The 25,018-nt window shown below is 46.3% G+C and overlaps 2 protein-coding genes across 2 annotated transcripts in view; one reads left to right on the top strand and one right to left on the bottom strand.

Moving 5' to 3' along the window:
* Positions 1 to 5,763, bottom strand: part of EFL1 (elongation factor like GTPase 1) — a 123,687-nt gene extending 117,924 nt beyond the window's left edge. The window contains exons 1-4 of the mRNA XM_047086699.1: positions 5,684 to 5,763; positions 4,820 to 4,929; positions 1,656 to 1,723; positions 27 to 111 (exon numbers count right to left, since the gene is read on the bottom strand). Coding sequence (XP_046942655.1) covers positions 27 to 111; positions 1,656 to 1,723; positions 4,820 to 4,910 — 244 coding nt within the window. The 5' untranslated portion in view covers positions 4,911 to 4,929; positions 5,684 to 5,763. The remainder of the gene's footprint in view (positions 1 to 26; positions 112 to 1,655; positions 1,724 to 4,819; positions 4,930 to 5,683) is intronic.
* A 147-nt stretch (positions 5,764 to 5,910) lies between these two features.
* Positions 5,911 to 23,268, top strand: SAXO2 (stabilizer of axonemal microtubules 2). The gene is made up of 4 exons (XM_047086808.1): positions 5,911 to 5,990; positions 8,667 to 8,846; positions 13,972 to 14,174; positions 22,325 to 23,268. The coding sequence occupies exons 1-4, from the start codon at positions 5,953 to 5,955 to the stop codon at positions 23,266 to 23,268; spliced, it is 1,365 nt and encodes a 454-aa protein (XP_046942764.1). The 5' UTR covers positions 5,911 to 5,952.
* The last annotated feature ends 1,750 nt before the right edge of the window (positions 23,269 to 25,018 follow it).

Raw genomic sequence — 25,018 nt, 5'->3', positions numbered from 1 at the left:
AAAAATAAAAACACAGATTGATTTACCTTTGGCATAATGTAGGGAAATGGCACTCGACTTCATAGTGATCCCTCGAACCTGTTCGTCCTCTCTGCTGTCCATGTACCTTAACTGTAAAATGCAACATACGCATCCTTACTTCCCAGTGAAATGTTGACACTAAGACGGTCTGAGCTGGACTTTTGCTTTAAACACATCATTTTTAAACTAAAAGCCCTTCGTAGTTTGTTAACGTGGGGAGGGGGTGAGGAAGGTGAGCTGCCAAGGGAAGAGAGCGGACGCCACGAGAGACAGCACGTTCCGCACGCATGCCGGTTCCGCACGCCCTCCCCGGCATGTAGCACGCGGGGGCCGGTCGTTCTCTCCCTGCTCCTAGGCTGTCTGACAAAGTCTGGGCAAACACTGAAACCGAAGATCTCTAGAAGCATCAGGAGCCTTCACTCCTTTTTCCATATCAATGATAAACAAATACTGATAAACGATGATAAATGATTATTTTTTTAATTTACATCTCTCCGACTGTCAGTGGGGTTGAGTATCCCAGTTTGCCACACTGGCCATGTGGCACTCCTCTTCTGGGAGTTTCCTGTTCAAGATTTTTGTCCATCTTTTTAATGGTTATATTACAGATTTGTTCTGTTCCGGATATAAGTTCTTTACAGTCCCTGAATATTAGACCTCTGTCAATTATGTGTTATTACTATTTTCTCCCACTTACCAGGCTTGTCTTCTCACTCTTTTTATGGTATTTCCTGATGAACAGATGTTCTTAGTTGCGATGTACTTGAGTTGATCAAACCTACATAACGGGACGTACTTCTTCGTCTCACTGACGAAACCTTCTCTTGAGGTCACAGAAGTACTCTCCTATATTCTTTTCCCAAGTTTTATAATTTTGCTTCTCACATACGACTGTTTCAATTACATGCTAATTTCTGTGTGCGGTGTTAAGGACAAGTCCAATTTTATTTATCTTCCACGCAGATAACCAACTGTCCGAGGACAATGCGTGGAGAGGCTCGTCTCTTCCCTACAGATCGGAAATGCCAGCTCTGTGATCAACTCCACTGATCATATCCTCAACTCATTGGGGGAAGGAACTGCTCTGTTTTTCTACTGCGAGTAACTTACACTCGCAGCTAGAAACAAAGATCTCTTTAATTTCATTTCCTAAGACACTATTTTCATCATGACCCTCAGACTCCAGCTGCCTTCAAGTTCTTCCGGAATCTGGCATTCTCTCCACCAGGACTGTTCCTCTCCCGGGGCCTCCAGGCAAATGCTCCCCCCGAATCGAGGACAGCACCCAAATCAGCCCCGATCCCCTTTGTCCACTGTGCTCCCCCACCTGCCGGCATCTCCCCAAACCACACACTCGTCCTCCACAGAACCTCACGCTCTGTGAGAGCTTCTACAGCTGGGCCAGCCGTCACCGGACTTGTTACAAAAACTCGTTTCTGCATTTAGGACATATTACTATACAGCAACATAAAATACCTTTCTCAACACGTATATTATCTTGCTAAATAGACGAGCAGCTTCTCAGACACATAAACTGGGCTTTGCACTCTTCTGGATGTCTACGAATACATCACACCTCGGACAGCTGCTCCCTACTGAAAGGCAACAAGACTTCATCGAATGCAGCTACTTACCTTGCCTGCCAAGCGGCTGGAGATGATCCCATTGCTAGATATAAGACAGTCGGCCAGAGTAGTTTTTCCTGTTAAAATAACAATAGTAATTCAAATCTATTTCTTTTCCTAAAGAGGAAGGATGATGTATCCTATCTACAGATTTAATTTCTGACCTTAAGAACTGGTTAAGCCAAGATTTCCCAGTTACCTGTACTGAGTGAAGTTAAGACATAATAAGCATTTCAAAGAGTTTGTCTGCACGGGAGTGTCACCTGGAAGGACACAGACCCTAACGCTCCAGAGGGCTGGCAATCTGTAGCTCCAACCCGTGGATCTCATCACCCTCCCCCGAAAAGTCATCGAGCAACTTTTTTTTAACCGAAGCATAACCGACAGAGTAAAATGCAGACTCTTCAGTGACGAGATGAGCTACCATGCCAGCGACAAGAGAGAATGTGTGACGCGCAGCATCCACGTGGCTCCTAAACTCTGTCCTACGAGAACTCGATCGAGTATCGCTACATTCATCGTATGACAGCCCTAACGGCCATGCCACAAACTGAAGCTCTCGGTGGCCAGAACAACACGACGGCAGAAGACTCACGTCCGTCTCTGGACGGTACACGGCATACGACGTCACCAAGGGACAACAATATAACCTGCCACATGTCCCCAAGGATGGCCCGAGCTGGCACTTGCCAGTTAAACCGTCTTCGGGAAACACTTATGAGCAAAGCAATCCAGGAAGCTCACCCTCGCCTCCCGCGGAGGGCAAGCCTGCGGACGACATCGGCCACAGCGCAGCTACGACCGAGGCCACCCAGATCCGGACGCACACCCCAGGGTCTCCTCCCGGGTAAAGTCTGGACTCGAGCACACACTGAGTTTCACGCGAGATTTTACAAAGACTACACAGTCTGAAGTGCTACAAACAGATAACTGTTTAAAGAATGCTGAGCTGAAGTGACAAACGGAGGGTCTTTTCTTTAGGACAACCAAGTCCCTGGTACACTCTAAGAATTTTAGCAAAGCCACGGAATGGGTACCCATACAAACCAGAAAGCAGTCAGCAGGAGCACCGAAGAACACACGTGCCGCGTTCTCCGTGTGGCGCGTAAATACTGTGTGTTCGCACAGGCCTGGGGTGTCACTCCCCCGCCGTCCAGCGGGTACCACTCTAGGTCTGGCAGGCAGATTTCCCCGAGGACGTCAGGTGCTGAGAAAGCACCGAGTTTCAGCACTTTGGCTGTATCCCTGGACCACACACCACTGACCTGCCACGTGCTTTAATTCACAAAGCAAATACACAGACGTGGACACACACCCACACTTCGGTCAAAGCTCAGGTCCTCGCAATGGGGGCAGCATAACTACACAAACCCGTGGGCGGGCGTCACCCACGAAGCGACCCCACCAGCCCTTTCAGCTCCCGGGCTACTCCGCTGCGGCTGTTCTGCCCACAAGCGACAGCCACCTAACGGACCTCTCTGCCTTCCATCCACACTGAACGCTCCCGCCGGACCAATCTTCCCACGGTGTTGATTACAACACCCCTGCTTTATTCTGCTCTCCCGGTGGCTCCCTGCTACCCAACGGCAAACGTTAACCACCAGACTCACGACAGGGCGCGCACCTGCCAAGGGTTCCTCGCCAGCGTCCCAGGTGACCCCCTCCGCCCCATAAGGCAGGCACAGTCTTCCCGGTCTAGACGCTGCGTGCTGACTCTCCCAAGGGCGAGGTGACTTCAAAGGCAGTTCCAACCCCGGGCTGTCTCACTCCAGGGCGGGGTGGCGCTCACCCGGATCCCAGTCCTAGGCGGCACGAAGCGCTCTGTGAGCTACGGCCCAGGCGGCTTCGTCACGTTCCCCTCTCACCCCCTCACCACCACACCCACTGCGGCTACTGCAGGAGGAAGGGGTGCAAAAGGGAGAGCACGCTTAGCAGGAAGCAACGCAGTGGTGCAAGGACGGGATCTGTCAGCAGCGCACCATCATCCCCTAGCTACCTCTGCGCTGCCCGCGTCCTGCGCTTCGGTCACACGCGTCCCCTTCTCGCCTACTGACGCCGTCCCCACTTGGAACGTGCGTCCCCACCTGCCATCTTGAGTCCCCCTGCGAGGGTCACCTTTAACACCAACTACGTTGTGAAACCTCTTAACCCATCCCTGCCCTCCCAGCCCTCCAGCTGTCCGGACCTGCGGGGTCCAACCTCTGCCCCTCACCTCGTGCTGCTTCGACCCCCAGATCTCCTCCAGGCCTCCACTGCTGCCCCAGTCACAAGTTTCTGCTCTTCCCACACAGGCAGCAAAACCCCCCGAATCTAGCAGACATTCAAGAAACACCCGACGAGTCAAGCAGAATCACATCACACAGGCTCTGAGACAGTGTCCAGACTAGACTTTTTTAGATTACAAAGCCATTTCAAGAAAAAAAAACCAAAAAAACAAAAAACGCTTATTTCAACAACAACAACAACAAAACCTCAAGGTCTTGTTTAAAAAAAACACACAATGAGGGGCGCCTGCCTGGGTGGCTCAGTCGGTTAAGCGTCCAACTTCGGCTCAGGTCACGATCTCGCGGTCCATGAGTTCAAGCCCGGCGTCGGGCTCTGTGCTGACGGCTCAGAGCCTGGAGCCTGTTTCAGATTCTGTGTCTCCCTCTCTTCCTGCCACTCCCCCGTTCATGCTCTCTCTCTCTCTCTCTCTCTCTCTCTCAAAACTAAATATTAGGGGCGCCTGGGTGGCGCAGTCGGTTAAGCGTCCGACTTCGGCTCAGGTCACGATCTCACAGTTCGTGAGTTCGAGCCCCGCGTCGGGCTCTGTGCCGACAGCTCAGAGCCTGGAGCCTGTTTCAGATTCTGTGTCTCCCTCTCTTCCTGCCACTCCCCCGTTCATGCTCTCTCTCTCTCTGTCTCAAAAATAAATAAACGTTAAAAAGAAAACACACACACACACACAATGAAATACACCCCACCAAAGAATGCTAATCACTAGTTCGCCGTGTTCATTTCAAACGCTTTTACGGCCGGCGCCGCGGACATCAACCTTCCAAAGGAATACTTTTTCTTTCGCTTCTCCGCAAGCGTCAGGCTCAACAGCCCACAGCGTCCCCTCCCCGCTCTGACACATGTGCAGACACACGCCCCTAATGACCGAAAATAGGCCGCTCGGAAAGGAGTCTTACCATGGTCGACGTGAGCCAGAATGCAGATATTCCTGATGTTAGCTGTGTTTTTCTGCAGCTGGACCATCTTATCCAGGCTGTTGAGCACCATGGTCCTTTCTTTCCTGGGACTAAAAATTAGGGATGTGTTGCAAATGGCACATGGGCTAAACACCAAAGCCTCACACCCCCCCCCCCCCCGTAATGTTGGGAACTGACAAGAGTTCCCAGGTCCCTTAACCCAGGCGCCAGGTGAACGCCTGTTGAAGGGATTCGCCCGGCCAGATCCAAGTCCACTCCGAGCCTCTGAGCGAAGGCCACAGCACGCCTGTGGGACGGAGGTGGCTCACCCTTCCGGGACTGGACCGCCGCGAGGAGTCACGCAGCTCGTCGGGGCGGTGACAGCGGTGAACTGCCCAGAGGCAGACCCTACGCGGGGAATGCGCGCCTGCGGGAGGGAGGGGAGACGCGGACACCGGTCCCTTCCGCTCCTCGGTCCTTCTCCGAGCCCCTCGTCCCAGCACCCCCGCTCGCGTTCACCCGACACCAAAGCACCGACTGTGTGACCGCCTACCCAGCCCGAACAAAGTTTCGGGTCGCACGCTCGCTGGCCCCACAGGTGCGCTGGAGTCTCTCCTTGCTCTCAAAAGAAAAAGCCCCCACCCCCCACCCCGTCCACTTTCCCTTCGCCTCCCTGGGGCCCCGCGTTCGTGGTCTCCAGGATCGCGGGTCCGCGGGCTCGGGGAGGCGGCGGCCCCGGCGTGGGCGGAGGGGGGGAGCGCCCAAGGCTGCGGGAGGCGGCCGCTCCCAGCCACGCTAGCCCCGGACCCCCGAGCCCCCGCAGGCCGAGGAGGACGCCGGCAGCCAACGCAGGCCCGCACTCACCAGCTGCGGCCGCCCGGCTCAGTCCCGCTCGGCCACCGGCCCCGCCACACCACGCGCGTCTCCGGCGACGACCGCCCTGCGGTCCCGGACGCGCGCGCACGCTAGGGGCGGGGCTCCCGGGCGCACGACCTCTGACCCGCGCGCGCCGGAAGCCGGCTCCGCGTCGGTCTCCCAGGCCCCGCGGTTGCCCTGACGACCGCGGGCGCCGCGGCGGGGCCGTAGCTGCAGGTGCGGAGCTGCCGGCCGGGCGGCAGCGGCCAGCCGCGAGCATGAGGAGCTGGTGTCTGTGTCAGATCTGCACCTGCGGGTAAGGAACGCGCAGCGTGGCGGCGGGCGGGGCGCGGGTGGCCGGAGCCCCTTGGTGGCCGCCCCCCGGAGATGATGGGACGTGGAAGCGGCGACCGCACTCCCCGGGTCCGCACCAGCCGGCTCCCGGGTGAAACAGTTCTGCTCTTAGACTCCCTGGCCAGGTGCACACTGAACGCCGGCCGGCTGGGCGGAGGACGCTTGCGCGGGAGCGGCGGGTCCAGAGCCTGCTAAGGGGTGCGATCAGATCCCGCTGGGAGAGTGCATGCCCCCAAAATCTTAGGGAGAAGGAAGGAATAGGAATAGGACGATCTGCAAGTCCATTAACTCTCAGCCCGCGCCACGCTTTCTTCCATCTCCAGCTTTCCATCCAAGCCTGGCTGTAGCCCCATTCCCCTCCAAGCAGTGCCCCTTGGGGATCTGACCGACCGAGATGGGAGCAGTCTCCACCCTGAAACCCAGAATTGGTCTGTGGGTCCCTGCGTGACAACCTCCCATCGCCTGTAAACACAGTCTTCTTCCGCGGAGTCACTGTTGGCCCCACGGATTCGATCACTGTTTGCTAAAGAAACATTATGAGCATGTGGATTCCACGGAATCCATGAGTGACCATGTAACAGGAAGTGAGTGGAGCGGTATAAATTAAATCTTTCTGTGTTGGGATTTGAAAGTTAGTAAATCTAAGCGGATAAATCAAGATGTTAAAAGCTCATTAAAAAAAAAAAAGAAAGAAAAGAAAAAATGAAAACGCAGATGTAGCCTCCAGAAAAACTAAAAAGCAGAGATGATCGTCAGAAAGTAGTTTCTAGAGACTGGAAACGTTGGGAGAACGGGCTTTTCCGGTTTCCTTTATAAGCTTTTCAGCTTGTTTTGTTACAATGTGAATGTATGCCTTGCATGAGAAATAAAACTAAGAATAATGAGAAACTCCAGAGCTTGGACTTGATTCTTGTAACTCAGTGCACCTGTATCAGAACCTCTATGCATGACCTGTGTTCCCCGTCCCTGATTGTTCCAAGAGACCATCTGTGGTCCTAAATCACTTTAGGACTTTCCCGAAGCCTCCACTGTCAGCCAGTAATCTCGAATCTCTCCACTCCTCTGACTTTGAATTTTGAATAGCCCATGACACCACCTCTCCACCCTTCCGCACACTGCAATCCTTCCTGCTGTCCAGCAACCTCCATGCAAAACAGCTGATCTCTCTTATGTTCTTCCCCGGGGGTTCACGGAGTCTAGATATCCTCGCCGGTTCTGACTCATCTACAGAGTGTATGCGTTTTCTTCAACCTTACCTGGGCTTGGATTAGTAGTCCTCACACATAGCCCGGAGCCCCAAATGATATGAGACCCGAGGAGCTGATTTTTCCTTTTTGTTTGCTTGGATTTTTATGTTTGTTTTGTTAAGAACTTTATCTTTTTTTTTTCTGATTATGAAATGAATATACATGAGGCATTGTATGAACATGCAAGGCAAAAAATCTAGAATATAGTGGAAAATCCCTCATCATCCTAGTCCTAGAAATAATAAATGTTCTTTAAGACTTGTTTTTGCATTCTTTAGAAGGAAAGAGAAATAGAGTGTATTATACATACTGTTCCGCAACCCACTTTTTCACTGTTTACAGTCTCCGCATCTGGCAACGGCCACGCCTTAAGATCAACCCTATTCTCTTTAACAACTACCTGCTATTAGCTTATATGATATATTGGTCAGGGTTATTAGTCATGGACAATATAATCTACTCTTGCCTAGTCGAGGCATAAAAGAATTTATTAAGGAGTATATGCAGCTCACAGAATTGTTGGAAGAACGGAAGAAACAGTTTTCAAAATAAGCTTTTCAGGAAAAATTCCCAAAAACTCTCACCTCAGAACTGGGCTGCCAAGGGAGCCACTGCCCCTGCCAATACCCAGGAAACAGCAACAGAGCGGCAGGCTTCAGAACCACTCCTTCCTGCCGAACCACCCTTTCCTGCTGAAGCTGCCAGACAGGAAGCCACCTTGCAAACCAGAAGGCTGCCTGACGCCTGCCTCCTCCAGCCTCTCTGTGCCTCTACCACAACCCTGCAAGCCTCTCTCCCTGGGTAGTGCTCTCTGACAGCATCAGCTGAGCACACCCCACAGTTGAAAGCCAAATTGTACATGGGGCCTGCCTGCCAAGAGCCTGGGAAATGTTAGCTTTTCAGCTTCTTAGTATAAGAAGACACTCCAGGGGCACCTGGGTGGCTCGGTCAGTTAAGCGTCTGACTTCACTTCAGGTCACGATCTCACCGTTGGTGAGTTCAAGCCCCGCGTCCGGCTCTCCACTGACAGCTCCGAGCCCAGAGCCTGCTTCAGATATAGCGTCTCCCTCTCTCTCTGCTCCTCTCCTGCTCGTGCTCTGTCTCTCGAAAATAAGTAAACATTAACAAAGTAAAATAAAAAAGACACTCTAAATCATTGTCAGAGGAAATACCATAATTTTTTCCACCATGAAGGATATACCATAATTTATTCATTATTTTTGTAAACACCATTGCAGAATAAACAGGTTTTTTGTGTGTTCGTGTGTATTAGTAAAGCTTCTTTTAAATTTAGAGATTGTGTGTTTATCGAAGTTCTCTGATTAAGATGCAGTTATATAAAATATTTTTGAAAGCCAAAATAATCTTTCAGTTTATTTATGTTTGCACAGGAGGCATCATTGTCCACACGGAACCACAAGGATTTATGAAAATTCTGGCACATCCTGCCCCACAACTGAATATTTGGAAAAATATCCTACATATGGCAATGTTCCTCCACCTCAGAGTCTGAAGCCCAAGCAAGAATTTCGAGCATGCCGTGGTAAAATGGAAGGAATAACGACATTTAAGTAAATATTCAGAAACTATTTGCTCTACTTTTCTCCAACTCTTCTGGGCTTAATAAAGTTGTTTTATTCTTTAAATTGAACTATTAAGTTGATTGAAGTTGAACCAACCCAAGAAGCAAGGAACCAGTTGAGTCGCAACTTGAGAAACACAGAAAAACGAGCGTTAGGTTAGAATGGCAAACAGTGAGAAGGAAAAAGGGCAACAAAAAGTTTTATTGTTTTAACCACTTAAAATCTCTTCTAACATCTGCTGCTTTCCACTGTCTCCCAACTAGAGGAATGCAGTAGCTTCCTGTATTTTCTGTATCTCTTCTAGTGTTTACATCTCTGATCTGCTTCCTATACTTTACCCTGCAGACATGACCTCTTTAAAATCCAGTTCTAGGGGCCCGGGGTGGCTCAGTCGGTTAAGCGTCCAACTTCGGCTCAGGTCGTGATCCCGCAGTCCATGGGTTCGAGCCCCGCGTCGGGCTCTGTGCTGACAGCTCGGAGCCTGGAACCTGCTTCGGATCCTATGTCTCCCTCTCTGCCCTTCCCCCACTCACACTCTGTCACTCTCTCTCTCTCTCTCTCTCAAAAATAAACATAAAAAAAATTTTTTAAATAAAATGCAGTTCCAATTCTATCACCTCCTTGCTTAAAATACTTACGCTTTCCCATTTTATTTAATAGCCACCAAAATCCCTTTATGGTTTGGTCTTTACTTGCTTCTCTAATTTATTTTCACCGTGCTCTTTTAATGTCACATCCCACAAGACATTTTTCATTTCTTGAAAAATCTCAGGTCTCCCTTGCCACAGAGCCTTCCAGTATATTATTTCACTTGCCTGGAAATTTCCCTCCCTTTTACCCCAGTTAATGCCCATTTAGCCTGTACGTCTCAACCTAGTTATCACTCTGACACTGTACCCAATTTGCAGGCTGGGTAAAAGTCCCCTATGTAAGGCCTCAAAGCATCTTAGTTATTTATCATTAACTCCATTTCAGAGGCCCACACAGGCAGGAACTGTCTATTCTCATCTTCGCGTTCTATTTCCAGGAACCTAGTGGGAGGCCTGCTGGCACAGAGTAGACACTCCCATGTTTATTCAGTGTTGGATAGACAAAAAGAAGTCTTCCTGACCCTGAACTTTCCATTGGGACTTAGTTGGTTTTGTTTTTGTTTTTGTTTTTTTTAAGTTAATTTATTTTTCACAGAGAGAAAGTGCAGGAGTGGGGGAGGGAGAGAGAGAGAGAATCCCAAGTAGGCTCCATGCTGTCAGCACAGAGCCCCCTGTGGGGCTCGATCCCACAAACTGTGAGATTCTGACCTGAGCCGAAATCCAGAATCGGACGCTCAACCGACTGAGTCACTGAGACGCCCCAGACTTAGCTTTTTTTGTTTTGTTTTGTTTTGTACCTTTGTCAGTGAGTTAATTCTTGTCTTTATTCTGTTAACGTGCACACCATAGTCAAGGCACAATCTTAGGTGTTAAGTATAAAAATCAATAAATAGAAGTTTCTGGTGTCAGGAAACACACACGTCAGATTTCTATAACTTGGGGTTTTAAAAATGCTCCGTAACCACTTTAATCTGCAGTATTACCCGTTTTCTTCTCATTTTAGAGCCCATTCTCCTTGCATAAGCCAAGGTGGAAACCTTCGAACTCTCAGGCCAGTACTCGTCCCTCTAACATTTCGGGCCGCCCTTGAGGTAGCACTGCTTTGGTGATTGCACTCGACTTCTGCAGACGTGTGGCTTGTCCACAGATTTGAAGATCTTCCATAGTCCTCAGATACGGTGTGCTTTAGAATCATCCCGAAGGGTTAAAATTGCAGATTCCAGCGTTCCACCTGAAACCACAGGTCCCAGGAATCTGCATCTTTAACCAGCACTGCTGCTCAGTCTGTTGCCACAGATTCAGTGCAGTGGGTCAAGTACTACAGCGTCCCTGAGTGTGACGTGGGCCATGAGGGACCTGGCCCCTGTGTTGCTTACAGCCTTGTGAGGATAGCAGTCAAGAAACAAAAACTCGGGTAAATAAACAAGCTATAACTATTGAAAATGAGGTGAAGAAATAGAACAATTGAGAGAGAGCAAATGGGAATGTTGCTCATTTTTTTCTTCACCTTAACATTCTTCCTTGATGCCTTAATGATTCATAACGGAGATCTGAAATAAATGTCACAATATGCATATTTGTTGAATAAAGGTTTCGCATTTAACTAGTTCTAAATGTTAAAATTGGGAAAGAATGACAAGCCATATCTTTCAGTTTTTATTTATTTTGAAAGAGAGAGAGAGCAGGAGTGGGGGGAAGGGCAGGGAGAGAGAGAGAGAGAGAGAGAGAGAGAGAGAGAGAGAGAGGGAGGGAGAATCCCAATCAGGCTCCACCCCCATCAGTGTAGCACCTGACATGGAGCTCGAACCCGGGAACTGTGAGGTTATGACCTGAGCCGAAACCAAGAGTCAGACACTTCGCTGACTGAGCCACCCAGGCGCCCCGTGCCATACCTTCCTTTAAAAAGGCAATTGTTTCATAATTCTGGTTTTGTCAGTTGACTTGATCAAGCATCCCTTAATGGTAAAAAACGAAACAAAACACAACAACCAACCAACCAACCAACCAGAAAGACAAAAGAAAGAAAAAGAAAATGTCCCAGCTCCCAAAAGTTCCAAAGACGCCCAGGCAACTACAATTTCCGTTTTTTAAATCACCGTCTGTACACTTAGCAAAACACTGGATCCTTTCTTGGTATCTTGACTGGGAATAGCAGCACTTCCGAGGGCTGCAGGCGAGGGGTTCAGAACCCTTCCTCAGCTCCCTCATGTTGACTGTCCACTAAGCAGCAACAGCCGACGGGCCGGTACGAACAATAAAGGGTCATTCTGTACTTCTCTGTAACACAGGATGGGACTGTGACGAGCAGATGTCTAGACTTGTCTCTAAGATTTTCGATGCTTTATACGACGTCACAGCTGCGGGACAGCTAGATGTCTGCCAGGGTAGCTAGGAAGCCCGCCCCGAAGAATGACTGTAGACACGTCGTATGGGGCCAATCTGATGGCCGAGAGTGCGTTTACCCACTACCACGTCTCCATAGACCGCTGCTTTGGGTTTGGAGGTATACTTTCTAACACTTAGCGAATCCACCTAGAGGAACTAAGACTTCTACGCTTTCTCTCTGTCATCTCCCCGATTCCTCCACTGCCTGATTGCATTTTAGCCCGTTCCCCTCTAGCTGGCATTTGGGAAGAGCAAAGAACAACTCAGATGTCTTGAGAGTAAGAGGTATGTGATTTCTACCACTTATCCACTAAATAATATTTACTAAGCATTTGTTAGGTGTCGGGCCCTACGCTGAGCCCCCGGCACACAGCGGTGAGCATGGGGTTCCGGCCATGATCTCTGTGCTCACAGACTCTGCAGTCCAGCGAAGGTAGCAACACATCACTGGGAAGAAGTACAAAATCGCAGCAGTGATCACGTGCGTGAAGGACAGGCACAAGGTGACTTGAGAGCCAGAATAAAAGGTTTGACTTTGTCAGGGAGAAGAGAAGAGGGAGCTAAATCCCGACAGGTGTGAAGCAACTGACTGAATTAAGTAGGTAAGGAAGTGCATTCCCGGCAAAGATGGCAGGCAGGGGAGGGGAGGGGAGGGGAGAGAAGGCAATTCCCGGAGAAGGCCGCCTCCCCCTGCAGGAGGAAGCAGGTGCTGAGGCTAGCGGAGGAGGCCCCCGGCGGTTTTTGCCGTGTCCTTGGAGCCACACGAAGCCGCTGAAAGTTTCTTCTCTTGTCCACCCACCTGTTTGCATTTGGAGGGGGTGAGGGAGATACCGGTGGGAATGACCTGATCAAACTTACAAGTGAGAGGATTCCTTTGGGTGCAACGTGAGACCAGACTGGAGAGAAGCTAATAGGTTTGAACAGGGATTAGGAAAGCTTGGGCCGTTCTGGTAGCGCCACGGAGGAGGAAACGGTGGGGTCTGCGAGAGATTCGGAGGCCGCGCTGATAGGATTGCTGAGGCCTGACGGTGAGTCCTGGCTTTCCGACTGTGCAGCTCAAGTCGCCGGGATGCCTTTCGCTAAATAGGGAACAAGTGTTCAGTGTTGCTTATGGACACACACAGAAAGTAGTGATTAGTACACGATGGTTTAAACAACTAAAATGAGTGACACAGGAGAGTCCAGAAGAGAAGAAAGCAATTTTGAAGACTTGTAGTAATAATAAATAGTAGTGGCTAACGTATTGCCCTCACTGGGCACCAAGCTCTCGTAAATATATGTGCGTGCACGCCTGTACATGTGCCAGTTCTGAAATAACCCTGTGAGGTACATGGCAAGATCGGCCCATTTTATATGTCAGGAAACTGGGGCACAGGCGGGTTAACTGAGTCGTCCAAGGTCACGCATCTCATGAACGACAGAGCCGGGATTCGGACCTAGGGAGTCTGATCACGCTGGGTCTGTCACCTCCCTTCCGCACCCCACCAGCCAACCCAAGTGTCTGCAGCCCTCCTTCTGCCCCATGAGGTTACGTGATGCCCAGGGTGGCCGCATCGCCACACAGCTCCCATCTGTGGCAAGGGCTTCTGGGAGGTCCAGAGATGAGGCAGAATCACATCCATACTATGAATGCGGTTTAAGGCTGAAGTCCAGAGTTCAGGTGTTAATTATCCACGTAACTGATGATTCAATAGAAAGCAGGAAGATCTTATGATCTCAGTAAGAAGAAAGCATGCCCAAATGGCTTAGTCTTCAAGTAGGACAAATAAGGATTTGGACAAAGTGGACCCAGGGGATAGATTTTAGATTCATGAAATCCGAAAATTTCCTTCTAGGTTAGAAAAAAATTCTGTTACTTAAAGAATTTACTTATGTAAGATCCAGTCAACTGAAGATCCATTGTAATGATGTTTTGAAAACCAGGATTTTTGACATATTTTTTCTTAACGTATTTAGTCACTGGATAGGACATAAAGGAATTATTTCTCTCAAGTAGTTTATCAACTGCCACCATTTTAATATCTTCTTAGACTTTTCAAATGAAAAAAAAAACCTTGAAAATTTCAATACTGCGTTGAGATAATGATTATTTCTAATTAAGAAACTGTGAGGCTATGTTTCAAATTTATATGTTTCAGATCGGATTATCGTCCTTACGAAATAGTCAAACAGCCTCGCCAGGTACCAGAAGAATATAAACCAAAACAGGGGGAGATTGATCTTGGCACTACGTACAAACAGGATTTCAATTCTTACAAAGTGCAGCCTGTGGCCATCGTCCGGCCTTTGGAGAGACAACAAGCTAAACAAGGAAAGTTGGACACTGTCCCAACCTATAAAGGTAACTTGGCATTTCAAAAATGAAGGAGCCAAAAAACCTAAACTCGCTTCTATCCAACGTCAAATCATAATTTGGTGTGTGGCCAAACTTAGCTCCCACGACTCAGGAGAACCTTTTTTGGCTTTGGTCAAAGCAGTACTGTATAGTGAAGAAAGACCATTTGCCTCATTGAGAGTAAAAAGACCTGGGTTTCTTTCCAAATGTAGCCACTTAATTCATGTTCTCTGTCTAAAAACACATACAGTTGAGCCAGGTCCCCGTATGTGTGGATTCTTCTCCATAAATACAGTCCAGCCCAGCCCTGCAAATGTATTATCCCTTCCTTATGATTCTTTGAATCACATTTTTTCTCCGGCTTATACTTCGTTGTAAGAGCATAACACAGAATACATGTAACATACAAAATATACATTGACTGTGGATGTATAGGAACCTTAACTATCGTTAACTGTGGTTACCTACTGGTTTCCGGCCAACAGTAGGCCATTAGTAGTTCTGGGAGTCAACGTTATGTGCAGAGTTTTGACTGTGCAGGGGGGTCAGTGCCCCTAACCCCTGTGCTGTTCAAGGGTCAAGCGTAAAAGCAAAGGCTGCTGTATCATCCTTGTCGCATTGGGCCACGGTTACTCGGCACCGTTCCTTTCCTGCAATTCCAGAATGAGCTGAAACTCTACCGAGCGGACTGGAGTCTTTGAGAAGGTCAAGTAAAGAGCGACGCCCTTCACCACTTAAGTTCTGAGCCCACTGAAAGCAAAAGACCAGACGCAGAACCAAATATTCCCTTTCGAGTGGCAAGGGCTAGGGTGAAGAACAGGCTTAGATCTGGCCACAGAGGCCTCCCGATACTGAACTCAGAACAAAATCGGCTTATCCATCCGGGGACAATGGTGGTGCACCGCTTAGGGAACTTACTCCTCTAAGGCTTCTAGCGGGGACAAAGTGCGATGACACCTTCTCTCTGTGGGCCGCTGACTTAGAAGAGTAAGAGGCTGGACAGTGTATGGCTAGTTTCTTTCCAAAAACCAAGTTGATTTTAAAATACTCTATTGCTTTTGGGGAACGGGGTCTTTCTTTTTAAAGCCTATCTTGTTAGTACACATTCTTTCCATATTTTTTCTTGATAACGTAATTGCGTTTTTAAGCTGATATCCTTTTCGTTAGTTACGTGATATAGCTGAATGGTATGTCCTCAGATAAAACCCCTTTGTAACAGTGATGTCACCCACAATGAAAGCAACGGTTTATAGTTTAAATGGGCAATAGCTGAAGGTCTATGTGTTCTTCAAATATCCCCCTCACCAGTTCGATGCGTAGGTAAGTGCCTGTTATCAGTACTCTAGGATCTACGTGTAGGGAGGTCGGGGGCAACGTGCTTTCTGTCTTTTAAGCTGCGATCACGTAAGATGCTATTCAAACATTAAAACGAAGTTTTAAGACAATGTGTATGGTGAATAAGTATATTGTTATAATACAATATAGCATCTAGCGATTGCAGATCTGAATTTACTGGTATGCAGAGGAGGTCATGTGCTGCATAACAAGGTGATGTAGAAGGTACTTGATGAAAATGACTGGGTCTTTTAACAACCATGGTAAGATTTTCTTTTCTTTTTCCTACAAGATCGATGGAAAAATATCACTAATATTGATATTCCCTGAGGTTGTGACTATTACACATAATACACACACACACACACACACACACACACACTCACACACACACTGGTTCTAGCTTCTCATTACCTGGGTTTCCTGTAGATTTCCATACTTTCACCCCCATAAACCAATGTTGAGGATTCCTGGGGTCCCTCTGGTTTTCTCACTTCTGATCTTTCCTAGTGAGGAGAGGTTATTTTTGTATTTCCAGGCTTGGGAGCATGAGACCATAAATATTAAGGGCCGAGGCAGAATTCATCATTCTGTGTGATGATTGTATTGCAGGATTTTATAGACACCTGTTTAAGGACAGGCGTGTAGCTGACAAGAAATCACAATAAGAGACCCTCTCGCTATTCATCGAGAATCAGACAACAGAGGAAAGACAGAAGTGGGATACGATAAAGAGAAAGGAAGAAAAAAGCCTGTAGGGTGGTGGCGAGAAGGGTAACATCTAGTTCTGGAGATGTAGTTCTATGAGACAGGCTACTCTCAGAAATGCATCTGCCCCCAGAAGCCTCACTTTAGAAGGTCATTCATATTAAAACATAGATGATGAAAATAGGCCAGTGTTTGATTTGATAAATGTTTTCAGGATTTCTCTGCTCTGTGCTAGCCACTGTAGGGAATACAGAGATCCGAATCAAACATAGTTGTTGACAAGTAGAAACTTTATGGTTGAGGAAAAAAAGCAATAGTAGCATAAAAAATTAAATAGCTTTAGTAGAAATAAATAATATGTGTTATTGGGGTGCTGGGGCAGCTCATTTGGCTGAGTGTCTGACTCTTGAACTTGTCTCAGGTCATGATCTCATGGTTCGTGACTTCAAGCCCGGTGTTGGGCTCTGTGTTGACAGCACAAAGCCTGCTTGGGATTCTCTCTGTCTCTCCCCCCACCCCCTCAAAATAAATAAACTTAAAAAAATGTATGTGTTATTACTAGGGAGGAGGATAATTCACTAGAAAATTGATGGAACAACTCATGCTTCAAAAGTTTAGACTGAGCAACATCACACTTCAGGCCAGCCCAGGAATGTATCAGAGACTAGTAAGTACTGGTCTACAGGAAAGGGAAGGACATCACAAAAACTAGGGTGAAATGAGCAAAAACGCAGAAAGCCAGAAAAATACAATGGTTGTTGGGTAAACATCAGAGGAGGAGATGTGAGATTGGGGTCTAATTCTAGAAATGGAGATGGAGATCAGATTGTGAAGCCTTGATTACAGACTGAGGTGCTTAACATTTTTATCATAGCTACTAAAAGTGGGTGAGTTCTGTTTCCAGGTAGGCTATAGTAAATGGCAGACCGCATCATTTCCACTGCAACAGCTAAAGATATGTATAAACTATTTATTTATTTATTTATTTATTTATTTATTTATTTATTTATTTATAAATGTTTGTTTATTCTTGAGAGAGACAGAGACAGAGTGCAAGCAGGGGAGGGGCAGAGAGCGAGGGAGACACAGAGTCCAAAGCAGGCTCCAGGCTCTGAGCTGTCAGCACAGAGCCCGACGCAGGGCTTGAACCCACAAATCTTGAGATCATGACCTGAGCCGAAGTTGGACACTTAACCGACTGAGCCACCCAGGTGCCCCTGTTACTATTATTTGTAATGTTTATTTTTGAGAGAGAGAGAGACGGAGCGCAAGCAGGGGAGGGGCAGAGAGAGACGGAGACAGAATCTGAAGCAGACTCCAAGCTCTGAGCTGTCAGCACAGAGCCCAACATGGGGCTCGAACTCACAAGTCATAAGATCATACCTGAGCTGAAGTCAGACTCAAACAATTGAGCCACCCAGGCCCCCCTATGTATAAATTTTTTAACTGGAAAAAAACCTTTTTTAAATGGCATTAGACAGCTGTGGAAGGAAAGAACTAAAATTCCAGAGATGGTGGATGCCTTCCTAGGTGAACTAAGATAGCTGTTTACATCCCTTGGACCACTGGTCAAATCCAGGCCAAGGCTGAAGACTGGGCTTGGCATAAGCAGAAAGACTCTGCTGGGAGAAGGGAATCCAGTGGAGCGCCTGATATGTGGGCTTGATATGACAAGCTGGAGTCTATAAGTCCTCCAGACGTATGGCTGGTTTTCCTTGTGGAGTGTGTGCAGAGTGTTTCGGGGGCATGGTGGGCTAGGAGACTCGGGCAGAAAGAATCCCACAGAAGTATCCCACAGTTGTACTTGGGAGTAGGTGCTTAGGAAACAAAGTCCCACAGAATGAGGGCTCTACCACAAACACACCACAGTTCTTGTCCTTGACACACTTGTATCTAAAGGAAGACCATGTCTAACTAAAAGTGCCTCTGAGCACCAACCTAGCTCAGTTCCTGATTGGATCAAGACGATCGGCCTAACACCGAAAAAAGCAAGCTTTCTCCTGTTGAAAATAACATTGATTTCAATGTCTATGGCTTTCTTATACGTGACATCTAGCACTTGGTAAAATATGAGACCTAAGAAGAACCAGAATATATTTGGAGAGATGGTCAAGAAATTTCCAAAACTGATGAAAGAACCAAGCCACAGATTCAAGGAGCTCAACAAATCCCCAAATAGATAAATACAAAGAATACCACAGCTCGGCAATTATCATCAAACTTCTGAAAATGAAGTGAAGATGAATTCTCAAAAGTAGCAAAACTACACATTATTCACAAAAAGAAAAATCAGAAACATACCTAACTTTTCATCTGAAGCTATGGAATCCAGAAGATAATGGGATGACATCTTTAAAGTGTTGAAAGGAAAAAAAGAACCAAGAACTTTAAACCCAATGAATCCCAGATTTTCACATCTAATGAAAATATCTTTCAAAAAATATGGCAAAATAAAAATGTTTTTGGAAAACAACAACAACAAAAAACTCAAAGAATCTGTTAGTAACAGACCCATACTACAAAAAGTAGTAAAGGAATGTCTTCGGGTGGAAGGCAAATGATTCTAGAGGGCGGCATGAAATGCACGATGATATGAAACACACAGAAAGGTTAACTATGTGGGTAAATATAAAGGAATACCGACCTCTCAAAGTCACAATAATAATTATATTATGTATTTTTATATAAATATGGAAGTAAAATATAGCACAAAATACGGCATGAGGGTTTAAATGGCATTAAACTGTTGAAAGTTTCTTCCACTGTTCTAGAAGGGGTAAAAATATCAATTTAAGTTCAAGTAGGTCCAAAAGATCCCCTAATAGGAAAAAAATGCATTTTCATTCTAAAAATATGTGAAGTTTGGGACACCTGGGTGACTCAATCGGTTAAGGGTCTGACTTTGGCACAGGTCATCATCTCACTGCTCGTAAGTCTGAGCCCCACGTCGGGCTCTGTGCTGACAGCTCAGAGCCTGGAGCCTGCTTTGGATTGTGTGTTTCCCTCTGTCTCTCTGCCCCTCCCCACTCACACCCTGTCTCTCTCTCTCTCTCTCTCTCAAAAAATAAACATTAAAAAATTTTTAAAAATACGCGAAGTTTTAATTAAAGTGCTAATGGAGAAAATGGAATAATAAAAATACCCTTTATCTAAAACAAGGCAGAAAATAAGGGGTAAGGGAACAAAGGACATGTGGGGACAAATCAAAAGCAAACAACAATATAGTCAACTTAAACTCAACTAGACCATTCATTACATTAAGTGTAAATGAAATAAAATTTCAATTAACACTTCAAGATTGATTTTTTCAGTTTGAGCATACTAAGTTTCAGTTTACCTCTTGAAATAGGGATATCTAGTAGGAAGATGTATATGTGGGTTTGGTGTTTGAAAGGAAGTCTGGAATGGAGATTCACTTCTGGAAATCATCAGCTTCCAGGTAGTATTCAAACCATGGGACTTCTTTGATGATATACAGATTGAGAAAGAAATGCTCAGGATGGAGCTCCCTGGCTTTGTAAAAGCTGTTTCCAAGTCCTTGGTGCCATAAGATGCCACAGGGAACAGGTTCCAAAGTACCAAGGAAAAGAACTAGCGTGTGCAACTCAGGACTTTTGTCCTCAAAGAGGAACCTAGAACAGCTCATTATATAAGGAGGGGATTGGAGCTCTACATTCAAACATCGATGGTGAGCAAACACATGGACGTAAGGCTGATCAGAAGAGAGCAAGTGGCTAGAAATCAAAAGAATGAGCAGAGGAAACAGAATTTCCCTTATCTAACCAGGGCAATACCGCAGTTGCCAAAGGACCAGACTGCACTGTTAGATATGCACGGCACTACATTTGTCCTTTCTATCAGTGTCACAAGACACGAAAAATAGATTATATTAATAAATATTACGTTTTAAAGGTGTTGCTTGAACATTATCAATAAATACTCCAGAATGAACAATCAATATCCCATGCATATGAGCATAGGCATATGTATAAAAGGAAAATCAATTTTCTGCAGTTATCTGCAACCGATATCCATGGTAATGTGTGCTGTGAAGTCTTGTGTTTCGGTCTCCAAATTCTTGCTTCCCTTTTGAAAACTGAAGCTCGTTTGGCAAGGGAGAACTACCCTCTTCTATTTGGTTTCTTTTTTTTTTTTTGAAATTAACATCTTTTTCTCGGTCATTTTGGCAGCAAGGCCGGACTACAGACCTTCAATAGCACCCTACGATTTCCTTCTAGTTTGTGAAAAAGTGTTATAATTTTATACTTGACATTGCAAACAACAGAGATTCGTTCACGGTGCCTCAAGAAAAAGAGAGTTTCCCGTGACCTGGTAGTGGAAAGCCATCGGGTACAGAGGAAGCTTGAGGGCGGAGCTACTCCCTCCCTCCCCGCCTCTCTGCCAGAGCCCCATGGGTTCTATTACAGCCTCTTCACTTCTCTGCATGCATCTGCTCTGACTGCCACTCTACTACCTGGGCTCCTCTGTCTACTTATCAATTCTGTTGCCCTACAGGTGGATTTTGAAGTCTTCGGCTTACCATAGCTCTCCAATTCTATCCACTACATGGCATCCTTGTAGATTCATCTCTCGCTTTTACCTGGCTCCATGTTTTCAAATTTGGGTTCACAAGGACAAGAATTGCTTACCCAGCTCGTCTCTTCTTGCCAGGCTGTTTTGTAGATCCCTACTAGCCTACAGATGATCTGCTCTCAGGCCAGGCATCCACTCTCATCCAAACACCAGTACTTGATGAGATGGAAGTGATCGTTTGGTCCCAAAGTTGGCCACTGTGGCAGAACTGTTTGTGAATGAGGAATTCTTCTCTCCAAAGGAGGTATCCCCATAAAAAGCATTTGAGTTTTGGCCTTTCCAATAGACACTGCATGGACTGTAGCCTAGACTCTTATATGTTATCTTGTATGACTTCTGTCTTTTATAAATTAGTCTTCAGTGTACATCTTTTTTGGGTAAAGTCAATTCTTTTTTTTTAATTCTTTTTTTTAATTTCTTTTTTTTAACGGTATTTCTTTTTTTTAATGTGTATTTTTGAGAGAGAGAGACAGAGACAGAGCATGAGCAGGGGAGGGGCAGAGAGAGGAAGACACAGAGTCCAAAGCAGGCTCCAGGCTCCGAGCCGTCAGCACAGAGCCCGACGCGGGGCTTGAACTCATGAGCTGTGAGATCATGGCCTGAGCCGAAGTCGGACGTTCAACCGACTGAGCCACCCGGGCGCCCCATTTTCCACAGTATTTCTTATCTTACTACCTTCCTCATCTAGAAATAGAAAAACTAAATAACCCTCAGTTGAAATATAAGTACTTCAGTTTCCCGTCCATGGTCTAGGTAGGCTACAAGAAGCAGAATTTAGGTATTTAACGCTAAATCTCAGACTTAGCTCTGAGGTTCACTTGTAAATTCTACCTACAATTTCTGACACGTTTGAAAGCACTCATTTCAGGCCTCTGGCCTCTAGATGGCCCCCTATCTTTGGGGAATGACGTGAAGTCCATTTTCTGAGAAGTTAAAGTTGAATCCAATGAACTTTCTGGGATAGTACAAGTTAGTCTGTATCTTTGCTCAGGGAGTCCTGTTCCTAAAGTATAATGGAATTGAAATTCTCTCTCCTTTGAGGAGTCCCTCCGAAACCAAGGAATAATACCCACGTCACTTTTGCCCACACATCAGGGCCTTTGCTTTCATGTTAATCCCTAGATTTTTATGGTTTCCTTTAGCATTTCTTGAGTTATAGTGAAAACCCCAAGCAGTTCCTGGAAAACACAACCATAATCTCCTAAACTCTGCCTTTATCCAAAACACAGGCTTTCAAAAACTATCAACAATCCAGCTCAGATGTTCCATTCCCTTTTTGCGTATTCAGGTAAGTCTAGAAGTAGAAAGTTATATGTACTAAAGTGGGATGATAGAAGAGACAGGTGAACATGAAGAAGAGACAAACCAGGGGAACCTGAGCAACTTCATACTCGATTATTGTCCAGATTTATGAAGGAAATGAAAAGATGTTTGGCAATGAGAGAAGTAAGCGAGCCATGATTTTTAGAAGATGGTTGTTTTCTTCAGTATTTTAAGATGCTCTCTTTTTTATTTTCAAGATGATTACAGAGCTTGGGCCATTCAGAAAACGGACCTTTATAAACCAGAGCAAACTTATCATCCCCCCGCCGTGAAATTTGGAAATTCAACTACATTTCAGGATGACTATGTTCCTCGGGAGATACAGCCTCGGCAAAGCTTTAAGCCCAGCCCTGTGATCAAACGTTCGACTGTCCCTTTTAATGGTGACACAAGTCACCGCCTTGACTATGTACCTTATCAGCTAGAATTCAAGTTTTCAAGGCCAAAAGAGGTTTACAAGCCAACCACCCAACCCTTTGAGGATCTCACAACTCACCGGTATGACTTTCAGGGACTTGTTGGCGAATGTGCAAAACTCTGCAGACCTCCATACACCAGAGTGACCCAAAATGCTCATTTTGAAGGAAGCACCGAATTCCGCGAAAGCTTTCAACCATGGGAAATCCCACCACCTGCAGTCAAGAAAACACCAGAGTATGTCCCTCCCACAGGCACCATGCAGTTAAACAGCACAAGCCATCTTGACTACGTTCCCTATCAGACCAAACGTGTTGTTCCCATCAGGCCAGTTTCTCAGAAAAGAAATAACAACGTTCCTTTTCAAGGAAAAAGCACCACAAAGGAAGATTTTCCAGCCTGGGAAAGCTGTCGTCAAGGACTTATTAAGAAGCAGCAGCAGATTCCCAACCCATCTGGAAAATTTGATGGTTGGACCACTTTCAGGTCTCACTATGTGCCACATGAGCTGAATCCAACACAGAGCTGCAAACCCGTGCACGCTCCCGTGAAGAGTTCTGCTCCATTCGATGACACAACCATGTACTGTCTAGAGTACACGCCAAAGAAATGGGAAATCTGCCCCGCTAGCTTTCCCTCTCCTCCGGGTTATGTCTTTGAAAATACAAATTCTCGAGGTCATCACTTCTTCCGCAAGATCACACCCACGGTGGAGGCCTCCTAATCGTCAAATCACGTTTGAAAGGAAGCTAACAGGATATTGGTTTTCTAAAGGCAAAGCCAATTTTTTGGTAGTGAAAATAATTGAGGGGAGAGGTAAAAGAAATCATTATAAAATTTTAAACAAGAAAATTGGAAAATTACTTACGGGAAGTGAGGACCTTAAAATCTATTTTGTATTGATCTCTCACCAAGATTGTTCTCTACTCTGCTATTCTGAAAATTGAATAACGGGCATTCCCACCTGAACTATTTTGATCCCCAACCTACCGTTTGGTTGCTTGTCTCTGATCGATTAGCCTTTATACTTATGCTTTTAATCACGACAATTACATGGTCACTCACAACCTGGTTATCATGTGTCAAGTGCACTGGGACTGTCCAGCACACCTCTGACCACGACACGTGGATTCCTCATCCGGGACGACGGTCTTCATCTCAGACTTCAGGGTGTGGACACCCTGCACCGTGGTTAGCAGTGCCAGGGGTGACTGCACCGCTCCTCACCATGTTCAAGTTCGTAAGAGGAGCTGCCGTGTGACCAACAACGGCTCTGCGCGCGGGGAATCAAGGCTCTGAGTTCGGGTTCCAGTGACAACAGTTTCTATTTGCGTCACCCTAGGCCAGTGACGGGTGTCTCTGGGCCCCAGTGTCCCCATGTGTAAAAGGACATTTGCTCTGCTCAGCTCACAAACATCGTTTCGAGCATCAGGGCAGATGGTTCATCGAAACCCAGAAGTCAAAGTGCCAAACAAGTGTCAGAGATTGTTACGAAGTCCCTCAGTCTCTCTTTTGAACCTGTTTTCTCCTTTTCCAAACGAGGGTCATTACCTCCTCAACACTCACTTTCTGGCCGGAGGCAAGGATTGGAAAATGACCAAATTTGCTTTGAGCTTATGAGGAGTAAGCTTTCTGAGTCTTGTCCTCAATCAAGCGCCTGAGAACCCGTTACAGAGCATAGAGAGCTTGGACTAGGAGAGTCACGTGGTTTGAAAGACAGTATTTGTAGGAAGGAAAACACTGTGTGTTCGAGTAGTTTTAGGAATGACCGATGGCTCTGAAGAATCTTCAAGGTAACCCCGGGTCATGACGTACCTAATTGCCATGCCTGGAGTCATGGTTCAGAAGAAGCAGCAGGCTCGGTCTGGGGCATAATTATGTCCTTCTTCTCCAGCGTGAGCTAAGTGCTAAGAAGGGAGGGAAAGAATGATGTCAGTGAGTGAAGCAGAACATATTGCATTTATAAATGCTGAAAATTTCCTAACGAATTAAACTCCTGTTTTTATTTTTTCCTTGCTGGGTGATTGCATTGGGGAGAGTATGATTTATCACGAAGTGTAGTCTTTTGTAGCTTTAGAATTCTTTCAAACTATGTGCTTGAGAATAGGTCCACCAATGTTTGGTTAAAATGTTTATTTGAAAGTAGCTCGTGTGTATGTACGTTGGTATTGATTAGTGAAAATTATGACCTGTAGAATTCTGTATTTATGCAACATTAATAAAGCATCAATAAAATGCATTTTCATGAAGTCATTTCTGCACAAAATTTTCTCTGGAAAAGAGGCCTTTGTCATGAGCTCTTACCTAGGTTAACCTGTACATAACTAGATATTCTTACCTTTGTAATAAAAAACATGATTATATACTCAAAATGAAAAATTAGAAAATATGATAGCACTCTCATCCTGGCCCATTTTCTGATGCTGGACATGCAAATCCCTCTGTAATCTAATGGGGGTGGTCTCTTCCCTGGA

Source organism: Lynx rufus, unplaced genomic scaffold (assembly GCF_022079265.1).
Source record: "Lynx rufus isolate CCGP_SWC_20201006 ecotype Redwood Valley unplaced genomic scaffold, mLynRuf1.p SCAF_21, whole genome shotgun sequence".
Taxonomy (NCBI): Eukaryota; Metazoa; Chordata; class Mammalia; order Carnivora; family Felidae; genus Lynx; species Lynx rufus.
Note: the sequence above shows the minus strand (reverse complement) of the source record. Positions and strands in the feature narration are given on the sequence as shown.